The 14,530-nt window shown below is 40.8% G+C and overlaps 1 protein-coding gene across 6 annotated transcripts in view; it reads left to right on the forward strand.

Moving 5' to 3' along the window:
* srpk2 (SRSF protein kinase 2) overlaps positions 1–5,233 on the forward strand; it is a 113,685-nt gene extending 108,452 nt beyond the window's left edge. For 2 of the 6 annotated variants that reach the window (XM_026239687.1, XM_026239688.1), the window contains 3 exons: positions 2,430–2,522; positions 3,135–3,227; positions 3,747–5,233. In XM_026239687.1, coding sequence (XP_026095472.1) covers positions 2,430–2,522; positions 3,135–3,227; positions 3,747–3,931 — 371 coding nt within the window. In that variant the 3' untranslated portion in view covers positions 3,932–5,233. The other 4 variants (XM_026239690.1, XM_026239689.1, XM_026239691.1 and 1 more) reach the window with 4 other exon arrangements.
* Positions 5,234–14,530: the final 9,297 nt, after the last annotated feature.

A 14,530-nucleotide genomic window follows, 5' to 3' on the forward strand; every position in this document is an offset into this window, starting at 1 on the left:
TTAACCAACTTTTGGTGCTTTTGGCAGTGTGGGCAAGTGCCAAATCCTGCTGGAAAATGAAATCAGCATCTTCAAAAAGCTGGTCAGCAGAAGGAAGCATGAAGTGCTCCAAGATTTCTTCGTAAACGGGTGCAGTGACTTTGGTTTTCAAAAAACACAATGGACCAACACCAGCAGATGACATTACATCCCAAATCATCACAGACTGTGGAAACATAACACTCGACTTCAAGCAACTTGTGCTATGAGTTTCTCCAGCCTTCCTCCAGACTTTAGGACCTTGGTTTCCAAATGAAATACAAAACTTGCTCTGATCTAAAAAGAGGACTTTGAAACACTGGGCAACAGTCCAGTTCTTCTTCTTCTCTTAGCCCAGGTAAGATGCCTCTGATGTTGTCCATGGTTCAGTAAATCTCTTGACACGTATGTGTGTGGAGCTCTTGATATCTTGACCCCAGCCTCAGTCCATTCCTTGTGAAGTTCACTCAAATTCCTGAATTTATTTTGCTCGACAATCCTCATAAGGCTGTGGTTCTCTCGGTTGGTTGTGCATATTTTTCTTCCTCACTTTTTCCTTCCAGTCAACTTTCTGTTAACATGCTTGGATACAGCACTCTGTGAACAGCAGCTTCTTTGGCAATGAATGTTTGTGTCTTACCCTCCTTGTGAAGGGTGTCAGTGATTGTCTTCTGGACAACTGTCAGATCAGCAGTCTTCACCATGATTGTGTAGCCTAGTGACCCAAACTAAGAGACCGTTTGAAGTCTCAGGAAGCCTTAGCAGGTGTTTTGAGTTGATTAGCTGATTGGCATGTCACCATATTGTAATTTGTTGAGAGTGAATTGGTGGGTTTTTGTTAAATGTAAGCCAAAATCATCACACTTAAAAGAACCAAAGACTTAGTGCCCTATTTTAATGATCTAAACGCAAAGTGTAAAGCGCATGGCGCAGGTGCACTCAGGGCGTGTCCAAATCCACTTTTGCTATTTTAACGACGGAAAAACGGTTGGCGCGCCCGGGCGCATGGTCTAAACGAGTTGTCTCTATTCTCTTAATGAGTAATGGGTGTTTATTGGGCATGACATGGAATAAACCAATCAGATTCTCATCTTCCATTCCCTTTAAGAGCCAGTTGTGTTCATGACATGACTTATTTGCTATTTACAAAGCGGAATTTGGCAAGCTTTAATTTGTAATAATTAGCATGTTTGTGTGCTGCTGTGCGTCCCTGTTTTTAATAAGCAGTGTGTATGCTCTTTAAATAACAAAGAAAAAAACATTGCGCCAGACTTTAGACCAGTTTTGAGTTGGTCAATGGCACAGTCTATTTTCAGCTCCTTAAAATAGCAATGAGCCTGAACACACCTCTTTTTTAGACCAGCACGCCCATGGGCGCAAAAATTAATGCAAATGCATTTGCTAATTAAGTGACGTGGTGCTGGACGGGAAAATGCTAATGGCGCCGGACTGAAACTAGCAAAATGCCTTGCGTCGCATTGTAAAGAAAGTGAAAAAACAATTGTGACGGGTGTATTATAGGGCCCTTAAACTACTGATTAATTACTGAACTAATGAACTTTTCCTCAATATTCTAATTTATTGAGAAGCACCTGTAGTGCTCATAACTGCACACTTTAAAGCTACTGTCTTCAACACATTTTCCATAATCTTGTTTTCGACAAACAAACAGCTTTGTTATGACTAGGCTTAGGTTTTTACAGACAATATTACGAATGATTTTACATCACTGCACATTGTAAGTGACCAGTGTGATTTTAACAATATCTTGACTCATTTTATTGTTTTAAATTATATTTAACATGACAAAATATTTACCGGACAGTCCGTCAGTTGTTATCCTAAATAGCATGCCTGATGTGAGGGAAAGACCAGCTGAATGGACATGATCCCACTAATCACACAACTACTTAACAAATTATTCAGTAAATGGGCATGAGATATTGATGGAAGTGTAAATGATTTTATATTATGTGAAGGAAGAGAAAGTATCACTGAGACAACAATCAGAATCAAGTATTACACAGAGCCGGTGAGCCACTGTTACTTCATTGTTTTTCAGACTCTTTCTGAACTACACGTGCAGTATGCTGACCTCATGATTAAATGTGCAGTATGCTGATATGCCATTCTGAACACATCCGCTTCTGTCATTCACTCTGATCCCCGTTAATCTCCATTCTGTCCTTTGCTGTCACTCAAGATGTAGTTTAAAGCTCAGCATAACTGTTAGCATTCAGATGTCTGATCGTGTTTAGTGTGTTTTTAGCTGATACTAAACTTCCACTTTCTCCCTTCTGATCCCTTCCTCCGTATTTTTCTCATCACGCTTCCCTCTTCCCCTCCTCTTCCTCTTCCTCTTCCTCTTCCCCTCCTCTTCCTCTTCCTCTTCCTCTTCCTCTCTCCCGTAGATCATATAGCTCACATCATAGAGCTTCTTGGCTGCATTCCTCGACACTTTGCTCTTTCTGGAAAATATTCCCGGGAATTCTTCAACCGGAGAGGTAGTGTTAGAGACAAAGGGAGGACGGACGTGAGCGCTGCCGCACACACACACACACACACACACACACACCACAAGACTGCAGCTTTATGGCTTGATGTTAGTGGGGATCATGTTCACTTCTTTACATTATGATTCTGGAGGTCAGTTGGCATAGTTTTTTCTCCAGTTTTCAGTATATATGAAAAAGCCTATTTTTCATCCTCATTTTTTATCGATTTCATTGGGCATCATATCATCACTGTGAAAAACATCAGCAGTCGTCAAAAGACTGGGCTCTGCTGTAGCTTTCAATACAAGATACTGAGAAAAACTGGCAACATAAGAAAAGAGACAAACAAATAAAAACATTCTTGTTCATTTGCACGAAGTTAAAAATGAACTTCAGTCACATGAAAACAATGTTTTTATTGTAGATTGACACTTGCAAATATCAAGGTAATTTTGATTTTCCATTTCATGACCCCTTTAATGAGTCCTGCAGGTGTGTGATCTGAATCATCTGGATTCAGACCTGTGTGTGTGTGTGTGTGAGCGTCCGTCCTCCTGCACCACTGCATGAATAACTATTGTTGTGTGTGTGTGTGTGTGTGTGTGTGTGTTCGGGGGTCAGACCACATCGCTCTGATTATGGAGTTACTGGGAAATATCCCCCGCAAGATCATCGCAGCTGGAAAATACAGCCGTGAGTTCTTCTCAAAGAAAGGTAACGCTGACTGCCTGCCGTTCAGGAGCGTTTCATCCACTCCACTGAACTTGTAATCCTTCTTCCTTTTCCTTCCACTGTGTTGTCAGATAAAATATGACATTCCAATGCAGATCACTCAAATATACAGCTCAAGAGCCATATTTACCAGGAGTATCACAGAAACACGACTGGATATCATTCAGTCACAGTGCCGTGTGATTCATTCTCCCTCTTTAGTTTGTTCTTTAGTTCTGTAACATGAATGCCTAACAAACATCTCTGAGACTCTCCCACCATTCATGGAGAGTAAACATTCATCTCTGCTATCAATGAGCTAACAGCACAGAAAATAACTACAGCGGCAGCTAGCGAACCGGTTATGGTTTCAAAGTCAGACGATTGGCCTCTCTCTGACACAATGTTTGTGCATTAATTCTGGCATTAATAGTGTGGGCGGGTCTTGCATTAATAGTGTGGTCATCAATAGAGTAAGACGAAGGTGTTCTGCAGCATCTGATCTGGTGCGTCTCTCTGCAGGTGAGCTGAGGCACATCACCAAACTCAAGCCCTGGTCTCTGTTTGACGTGCTGGTGGAGAAATACGGCTGGTCAGCCGAGGACGCCGGTCACTTCACACACTTCCTGCTGCCCATGCTGGAGATGGTGCCGGAGAAACGGGCCTCGGCGTCAGAATGCCTCAACCACCCCTGGCTCAACTCGTAGCACTTTCGTCCTCAGACTCATCGACGCCCCCCTGTGGCCCCGTACTGAACTGCAGCCCACTGTCATTAGAGAGGAAGAACCAGAGAGAGGAGGCTGTCGGGGGGCGAGGGTGGGCTTCGGCACGCACACACACACACACACACACAAGAGAAACCAGATGTCTTCATCTTATCTGAGAGACGAAGCTTCATTCACTGTCTTCCTCAACAGATCTGACACATTTTACAGGCTGAAAACAGAACGTGAGATCATTTCACGATACCTTCAGCCAAACTCTGTAAAACAAGCATTTATAAGCTCACACAGAGATTAATATATTATGTGAGTAATCAGTTTATGATATACTGATTCTGAAGCCCACCTAAGTCCCTGAAGCCCCGCCTCTTTTGTCCCACCATCCAATCAGGTTCTGCAACAGAGCTGTTTACAAACCTCATCTCTCTCTCTCTCACACACACACACACACACACACTCACACACTGCCCTGGGAAATATGAATCCAGAAGACAAAGAGACGATTTGGTTTGTGGAGAGCAAACGGATGGACGTTCGCGCCAATGACTGTTCCCCGTCTGGTTGAATGTTTTTATTTAAAGCTTCGATTCTTGATTCCCACAACAACATTCCTGATTCTCCAGCGGTGCGACACGCTCTCTCCGGCAGGACGGCATCTCGCTCCGGGTCTTTACGTCAGTGAGGCTGCACTTGTGTTCATTCTTTTTGTTCAGGGAAAGTTACCGATGTACAGAGATCCAGCAGTCTGTCCAGAAACTGCTTGAGCGCAAGATAAACACAGACTGCTGTTAGGAGACGTGCACATGGATGGTCATCGTGTGTCTGTGTCCTCACGCTGCTCCAAATACATCATCATCATCATCACACTTAGTCCAGTTGCCTATTTTCGCAATAAAATTAGATGGTGAAATATTTACAAAAATATTTAAATTCATTTAAAAAGAAAAGCAGTTCTCTGATGTTGTGACAGTGACAGTTTAGTCGTAATAAGGTGATTGTGTTAGGTCTATTTTCAGATGTTTTATTTGCTTTGTTTGGGTTTTATTGGGTTGTCACTTCCTTCATGGCATTGACTAGTGCTGCTCTGTGAGGACTCATGTGACAGTCATGAATTTTATTGAACATTTTTGCAATAATAGTGATTATGATGGTGAATTTTTGCACCGGAAGCTCCTGATGTGTCTCACGCAGCCACGCTGACTGTTCTTCCCAACGTCGACAATTGTGTCCTTGTTTTTCATCAACAGATTTAATAAAATTGTAAATTAATGGATTGCTTTGCCTAAACATTTCCACCCTTCTTGTTCTGGTCCTGCATGTGAGTTTAATTTATTATGAGCAGTATTCCAGTATTCTCTGTGGTTTAGTCAGTCAATACAAAGACGATAGAGAACCCAGGATGTGTCACTTCTATACTTTTGAATGGGGAAAAATGCAACGCTCAGTATGGCTGTTCTATTGAACGAAGCCCCGCCCTCTGAGTAAAACAGCCAATGGCCATCAGTCGTCAGCGTGTCACTGCATCTGCCGTTAGAAGTCCCTGTTGATATAGAAACGTGCTCAGGACTGTGCACTGCCTGGTCTAGCCGGAAAACTTCGCTTTTTATAATGCTATTTGATCAAAAGAAACAACATTTATGACGCCGTTGTTGTCAGATTTCATTGGTGATTTCAAATATGAAATCTCTTCTTAAACTTGGTGAACAGTTTTGGAGAATTTGAGTTTTCCCCATTCAGAGAGACATTTCAAAGTGACTTTGGTCAGTACCCGTTACTGTACGACTATGCTCTAAAAACACGCTTCGCTGATGATAAAGAATTTGATGTAGTTAAGTCTGTTACTTTGAGAATCTGCCTGAAATTCAGCATCATCAGTGTTCTCAGTGTGAACATCACTTGACTTTCTTCCTACTTCTAATTCATAGAAAATGTGAATATGCCTTAATATTTGAAAATGATATTGTCTAATGGTGTCAGAAGTCATCAGAAGTAAATGAAGAGAAAAGGAAGCGTTGTTGAAAGTGTGTTATCTTCAAACTTCATCCGAACAGCATGTTGAAACTAAAGGAAAGCCTCTGTGTAAGCTGCAGCACTGTGAGATGGACGGTCCTGATCAAACCCAGCTGAAGCACAACACTCTGAGAGATTTCAGAGTAGCACTGACAGACACTCTCTTTACATGTTTTACTGTTTTATTATTTATTAATATTCTTGTTAATTTGACAGATGGAGGCTTTTTTATTGTTACCTCATCACTACATACTATATAGAGCTTTCAATGTGTGCCAACAGCATGAAAGTACACTACGGAGGAAAAAAGTAAGATTTTTATATATTTCTCTGTGCTCTGCTTTCAAATGATGTCAAGATTATACCCAGACAGCAACATAGTGTCGGCCCAGATCCGGCCCACATCTGGCCCGCATGAAATCCATACGAGCCAGGTGTGGGCCGAATCTGGACCGAAACTGCTCACTGTCAGGGTATGACTGGTGAGTTTGAATATATTACAGGTTCTTTCATGACTCTCTCAAATAAGCTTCAGGCAGAAGGAGGATGTGAGCACAAAATGAATGAAGCCAACCATTTTTCCACTTCTTTTATTAGGTAATTTTGTACATCAACACACATTTTAGAGGTATAAACAGGAAAATAATAGAATCAATAATGCAAATTTCATCAAATATGAGGCAGTAAATGTAAAGCAGCTCTACAGAAGACCAAAACCTCTGCAGTTATTCAGCTTAGTCAGTTCAGTGTTTAGTATTACTTAGGTTGAAATAGTTGCAACAAAATGCTCAGCACCTCCAGCTGCAGAGCCACAGAAAACAAACTTCACGCAGAATAAATATTAATGATGACTGTTGTAATGGTCATTCACAGGTGTCCATTAGCATCAGGTCCCATCAAAAGAGTGCAGGGACCCTAGTCTAGTTGATCAAACGTTAATAAAAAAGAAAGTTGCTAATTATAACGCTTTCATTTCCACTCTGAGTCAAAAAGCGATTAAAAAATGAATTACATAGAGAAAGCCAGCAAAGAAAATTATATTGTCACATTATCACTGATGGTGGATGACGAGCCGTGAGACGAGATCAGTTTAACAGGTGTATCGTTGACTTGAGATGCAGGAGTTCAGACAACCTACTACAACTTCTCTGCAATAGCACACTCAACTCACACAAACATAAAGGCAAGCTTAGGGAACTGGGATTTTAAAGCAACGGAACACTCATGTTCTACAACTGACTTAAGTCTAGCGCAAATTTAAGCACTATCAACAAAACAAAACGTTATAAACGCTGAAGCTGTCTATGCAGCACTTGAATCGCACGCACATTTGCACTTAGTTGTTTCTGAGGAGAGAATCCAGTCAGCGAACTCGCGCACCTAACAGAACGCCGCCGTTTCAGTGAGGACTAATCAGAACACCGTTCATAACTCAATGGAATTGTGCAACGGTCGCACTCCAACTCGTCATATATTGACGGTTGGTAAGAGTGTCACAGTAAGATTTTTATTCATGCTAATGTTGTTCGACTTCGCCAGTCGGAGATCACTAAAAATAACTTTAAAGAGTTGTGTGAACTTGCAAGCACAATGTCAGACACTGTAATATGCTCTTGTTAAGCATATGCTCGTGGTGACGAGATGCATAGCAGATTGTCATCACTCAATGGCTGGATGTCTAAGTGGTGCCAACAGCATAGACAATTGGACGAGCTTTTGGGGCAGACCTGACCTGTTTAAAAGAGATGGTCTTCATCCCTCCTGGGGTGGTGCTGCTCTTCTCTCTAGAAATATGGCAAATAGTCTTAGTGTTTATACTTGACTAACTGGGACCCAGGTCAGGAAGCAGACAGACTGGCTAAACCGACCGTCTGCTAGCTGCCTCCCGTCACAGAGGTCAGTTAATTCTCAGCACATAGAGACTCTTTCACCTAGATATCACACTATAGAGACTGTGTCTGTTCCACGAACTAGAAAATACAAAAAACGTCCAAACCAAGTTAAGGCTAACAATTTAATTGAGGTTCAACAAATAAAAAACAAATGCAATATGGATAAACAAATGATAAAGCTTGGCTTATTGAATATCAGATCCATTTCTACGAAAACACTCTTTGTAAATAATATGATAACTGATCATAATATAGATGTGCTCTGTTTTACAGAAACTTGGCTAAAACCTGATGATTACATTATTTTAAATGAGTGCACCCCCCAAGATTATTGTTATAAACACGAGCCGCGTCTAAAAGGCAAAGGGGGAGGAGTTGCTTCAATTTATAACAACGTTTTCAGGATTTCTCAGAGGGCAGGCTTCAAGTATAACTCGTTTGAAGTAATGGTGCTACATATAACATTATCCAGAGAAACCAATGTTAATGATAAATCCCCAGTTATGTTTGTACTGGCTACTGTATACAGGCCACCAGGGCACCATACAGACTTTATTAAAGAGTTTGGTGATTTTACATCCGAGTTAGTTCTGGCTGCAGATAAAGTCTTAATAGTTGGTGATTTTAATATCCATGTCGATAATGAAAAAGATGCATTGGGATCAGCATTTATAGACATTCTGAACTCTATTGGTGTTAGACAACACGTTTCAGGACCTACTCATTGTCGAAATCATACTCTAGATTTAATACTGTCACATGGAATTGATGTTGATAGTGTTGAAATTATTCAGCCAAGTGATGATATCTCAGATCATTATTTAGTTCTGTGTAAACTTCATATAGCCAAAACTGTAAATTCTACTTCTTGTTACAAGTATCGAAGAACCATCACTTCTACCACAAAAAAAACTTCCTGATGTATCCGAATTCCTTAGCATATCCAAATCCTCAGAACTACTTCTGTTGTTTTTTTTTTAGCATTTTAAATACAGTTGCTCCTTTACGCTTAAGGAAGGTTAAGGAAAACAGTTTGACACCATGGTATAATGAGCATACAGTATTGTTCAAAATAATAGCAGTACAATGTGACTAACCAGAATAATCAAGGTTTTTCGTATATTTTTTTATTGCTACGTGGCAAACAAGTTACCAGTAGGTTCAGTAGATTCTCAGAAAACAAATGAGACCCAGCATTCATGATATGCACGCTCTTAAGGCTGTGCAATTGGGCAATTAGTTGAATTAGTTGAAAGGGGTGTGTTCAAAAAAATAGCAGTGTGGCATTCAATCACTGAGGTCATCAATTTTGTGAAGAAACAGGTGTGAATCAGGTGGCCCCTATTTAAGGATGAAGCCAACACTTGTTGAACATGCATTTGAAAGCTGAGGAAAATGGGTCGTTCAAGACATTGTTCAGAAGAACAGCGTACTTTGATTAAAAAGTTGATTAGAGAGGGGAAAACCTATAAAGAGGTGCAAAAAATGATAGGCTGTTCAGCTAAAATGATCTCCAATGCCTTAAAATGGAGAGCAAAACCAGAGAGACGTGGAAGAAAACGGAAGACAACCATCAAAATGGATAGAAGAATAACCAGAATGGCAAAGGCTCAGCCAATGATCACCTCCAGGATGATCAAAGACAGTCTGGAGTTACCTGTAAGTACTGTGACAGTTAGAAGACGTCTGTGTGAAGCTAATCTATTTTCAAGAATCCCCCGCAAAGTCCCTCTGTTAAAAAAAAGGCATGTGCAGAAGAGGTTACAATTTGCCAAAGAACACATCAACTGGCCTAAAGAGAAATGGAGGAACATTTTGTGGACTGATGAGAGTAAAATTGTTCTTTTTGGGTCCAAGGGCCACAGGCAGTTTGTGAGACGACCCCCAAACTCTGAATTCAAGCCACAGTACACAGTGAAGACAGTGAAGCATGGAGGTGCAAGCATCATGATATGGGCATGTTTCTCCTACTATGGTGTTGGGCCTATTTATCGCATACCAGGGATCATGGATCAGTTTGCATATGTTAAAATACTTGAAGAGGTCATGTTGCCCTATGCTGAAGAGGACATGCCCTTGAAATGGTTGTTTCAACAAGACAATGACCCAAAACACACTAGTAAACGGGCAAAGTCTTGGTTCCAAACCAACAAAATTAATGTTATGGAGTGGCCAGCCCAATCTCCAGACCTTAATCCAATTGAGAACTTGTGGGGTGATATCAAAAATGCTGTTTCTGAAGCAAAACCAAGAAATGTGAATGAATTGTGGAATGTTGTTAAAGAATCATGGAGTGGAATAACAGCTGAGAGGTGCCACAAGTTGGTTGACTCCATGCCACACAGATGTCAAGCAGTTTTAATAAACTGTGGTCATACAACTAAATATTAGTTTAGTGATTCACAGGATTGCTAAATCCCAGAAAAAAAAATGTTTGTACAAAATAGTTTTGAGTTTGTACAGTCAAAGGTAGACACTGCTATTTTTTTGAACACACCCCTTTCAACTAATTGCCCAATTGCACAGCCTTAAGAGCGTGCATATCATGAATGCTGGGTCTTGTTTGTTTTCTGACAATCTACTGAACCTACTGGTAACTTGTTTGCCACGTAGCAATAAAAAATATACTAAAAACCTTGATTATTCTGGTTAGTCACATTGTACTGCTATTATTTTGAACAATACTGTACTCGCACCCTAAAGAGAGCAGCCCGAAAAATGGAGCGCAGCTGGAGGAAAACAAAACTAGAGGTATTTCGTATTGCTTGGTGGGTAAGTAACCTATCCTACAGAAAAGCTTTAAAAACTGCTAATACATTACAATACGTTACAATCAATTTGTTACATTCCAGTATCACATCCGTTGCACTGCACTACAGCTGGCATAACCTTCTGAAGGTGGTCAATGTATCTGTTGCAGTTTTTGTCAAGCAATTGCACCAAAAAGTTACAGCCCAGCAAACACGGAACATTCCCCTAACGTTCCCGTATGGTTGCCATTTTGTAATTTTTTTTTTTTTGGGAACCAGACAAGTACGTTCTAGGAACGTTCCCTGTAGGTTATTTTTAGGTTTAATTTGATAACCTTAGGAGAATGTTCTCGGAACATTCCTTGTAGGTTATTTTTAGGTTGTATTTTTATAAACTTAAGGGAAACTTCTATTTACGTTGAGAAAACTTTCCTGGATAACCAATAGGGAACATTCTGGCAACGTTCTGGGAACCAAAAACTAACATTCCCAGAATGTAAAATTGTTAGCTGGGAATGGCCTCAAGACAAGTTTGTTAAGTTTGAGATAGCGGGAAGGGCACATTGTTTAAAATGTTTGTCACCAAAGCCATTAATCCAGAGGGCGGGAGACTCAAAATATTAGCCTCAGCTATTTGCATTTTAACATCCTGATCATATGGATCAGATGATTTTTTTTTGCTTTTTTTTGCATATCCCCACTCAATGATGCATCCACTGAGAAACCTGATGAAGGTCCTCTAGTTATTGGTTTACCTCAGTATTTGAATGAGCTCCTTTTACATTATACTCCTCTACGTCCGCTACGTTCTCAAAACTCAGGCAATTTGATAATACCTAGAATATCAAAATCAACTGCGGGCGGCAGATCCTTTTCCTATTTGGCTCCTAAACTCTGGAATAACCTACCTAACATTGTTCGGGAGGCAGACACACTCTTGCAGTTTAAATCTAGATTCAAGACCCATCTCTTTAACCTGGCATACACATAACATACTAATATGCTTTTAATATCCAAATCCGATAAAGGATTTTTAGGCTGCATTAATTAGGTAAACCTGAACCGGAAACACTTCCCATAACACCCGATGTACTTGCTACATCATTAGAAGAATGGCATCTACGCTAATATTTGTCTGTTTCTCTCTTGTTCCGAGGTCACCGTGGCCACCAGATCCAGTCTGTATCCAGATCAGAGGGTCACTGCAGTCACCCGGATCCAGTACGTCTCCAGACCAGATGGTGGATCAGCACCTAGAAAGGACCTCTACATCCCTGAAAGACAGCGGAGACCAGGACAACTAGAGCCCAGATACAGATCCCCTGTAAAGACCTTGTCTCAGAGGAGCACCAGGACAAGACCACAGGAAACAGATGATTCTTCTGCACAATCTGACTTTGCTGCAGTCTGGAATTGAACTACTGGTTTCGTCTGGTCAGAGGAGAACTGACCCTCAACTGAGCCTGGTTTCTCCCAAGGTTTTTTTCTCCATTCTGTCACCGATGGAGTTTTGGTTCCTTGCCGCTGTCGCCTCTGGCTTGCTTAGTTGGGGTCACTTCATCTACAGCGATATCGTTGACTTGATTGCAAATAAATGCACAGACACTATTTAACTGAACAGAGATGACATCACTGAATTCAATGATGAACTGCCTTTAACTATCATTTTGCATTATTGAGACACTGTTTTCCTAATGAATGTTGTTCAGATGCTTTGACGCAATATATTTTGTTTAAAGCGCTATATTAATAAAGGTGACTTTGACTTTGACCATGATCCCTGGTATGCGATAAATAGGCCCAACACCATAGTAGGAGAAACATGCCCATATCATGATGCTTGCACCTCCATGCTTCACTGTCTTCACTGTGTACTGTGGCTTGAATTCAGAGTTTGGGGGTCGTCTCACAAACTGCCTGTGGCCCTTGGACCCAAAAAGAACAATTTTACTCTCATCAGTCCACAAAATGTTCCTCCATTTCTCTTTAGGCCAGTTGATGTGTTCTTTGGCAAATTGTAACCTCTTCTGCACATGCCTTTTTTTTAACAGAGGGACTTTGCGGGGGATTCTTGAAAATAGATTAGCTTCACACAGACGTCTTCTAACTGTCACAGTACTTACAGGTAACTCCAGACTGTCTTTGATCATCCTGGAGGTGATCATTGGCTGAGCCTTTGCCATTCTGGTTATTCTTCTATCCATTTTGATGGTTGTCTTCCGTTTTCTTTCATTTTAGCTGAACAGCCTATCATTTTATGCAACTCTTTATAGGTTTTCCCTTCTCCAATCAACTTTTTAATCAAAGTACGCTGTTCTTCTGAACAATGTCTTGAACGAGCCATTTTCCTCAGCTTTCAAATGCATGTTCAACAAGTGTTGGCTTCATCCTTAAATAGGGGCCACCTGATTCACACCTGTTTCTTCACAAAATTGATGACCTCAGTGATTGAATGCCACACTGCTATTTTTTTGAACACACCCCTTTCAACTAATTCAACTAATTGCCCAATTGCACAGCCTTAAGAGCGTGCATATCATGAATGCTGGGTCTTGTTTGTTTTCTGAGAATCTACTGAACCTACTGGTAACTTGTTTGCCACGTAGCAATAAAAAAATATACGAAAAACCTTGATTATTCTGGTTAGTCACATTGTACTGCTATTATTTGGAAAAAATACTGTATTTCAAAAGAGTTAAACCTGTATCATGTTTTCTGGGTAACATTGAGAATATCACTATATATTGTTGACCAGTCTGACGGGGCTCATGCTTATAACAGTAGTTTGGTGGAGTAGACTCATTTAGACCAAAATAATCATTTGGTTTTAGCCAGGTTTCAGTCAAGCAGAGTACATCAAAACTATTATCTGTGATCATTTCATTTACAATAACTGCTTTGGGTGTGAGTGATCTAATATTTATGAGCCCTAACTTTAAAAATTGTTTTTGTTCATTTATTTTACATTTTGCTGGTTTAATCACGGTAAGATGTTTTTCTAGATCCTACATTAAATTTATATTTTGACCTCACTATTCGGGGAACAGACACAGTCTTAATAGATTTTACAGCGCAAGTACTTCTATCATTTGAGCGGGCAGAACAAAACCATCATAATGGTTATTTGAGAATTGGCTTCAGTGTTAGGGGTAACAAATTACAAGTAACGCAAGTTATGTAATCAGATAGATCAAGTAATTAGTAAAACAACACATTACTTTTTAATTTACAAGAAAATATCTGAGTTACTTTTTCAAAAAAGTAACACCAATTACATTTTTTTCCCATTTATTGACTGACATTCCCTGTCAGATGCATAATAGGCAAGAAGATTAGAGGCACAATTTGATGCACGGATGGAGGGCTCCCGCTGCGTCCGAAGGGAGCTGCGGCTCTGCTGCACTGGAAGGGAGAGTCCCCCTTGTGACTGTATACGAGGCGTGATTTGATACATCCGATGGAGGGCTGTCACAATGACCGAAGGGGGCCTGTGGCTCTGCTGCACGGGGAGGGAGAACCCCGTCCGTCGCTGAGCGCGTAGCGCAACTCAATGACAGACGAAAGGCTCACACTGCGACCGAAGGGAGCCACTGCCCTGCTGCACCGGAAGGGAGAGCCCTGTCCGATGCTGAATAGGCAAGGAGATTGTAACGATGGTGGGAGGGTCCTTACTTTGAACAAAGAAGCGATAACTGACTGCATTGGGAAGGAGAGCCTCCGATTAATCAAGTAAACAACATGATCTAAAACGTGGCTATATATCAGTGCTACATGGGCTGCCTTTATTGGAGTGGAGTTGATCATACCTGATGTAATTTTTTAAAGTGTTTGATGACCAACAACCGAGGGCCTCTATCTGATTTTGTGAGAGGCCCTTTTTGAGCTGCTGAAGTCCCGCCCCGAAGCGAAAAAAAATTACTCATTTGCACGTA

The sequence above is a fragment of the Carassius auratus genome, chromosome 50 (genome assembly GCF_003368295.1).
Source record: "Carassius auratus strain Wakin chromosome 50, ASM336829v1, whole genome shotgun sequence".
NCBI classification, from domain to species: Eukaryota; Metazoa; Chordata; class Actinopteri; order Cypriniformes; family Cyprinidae; genus Carassius; species Carassius auratus.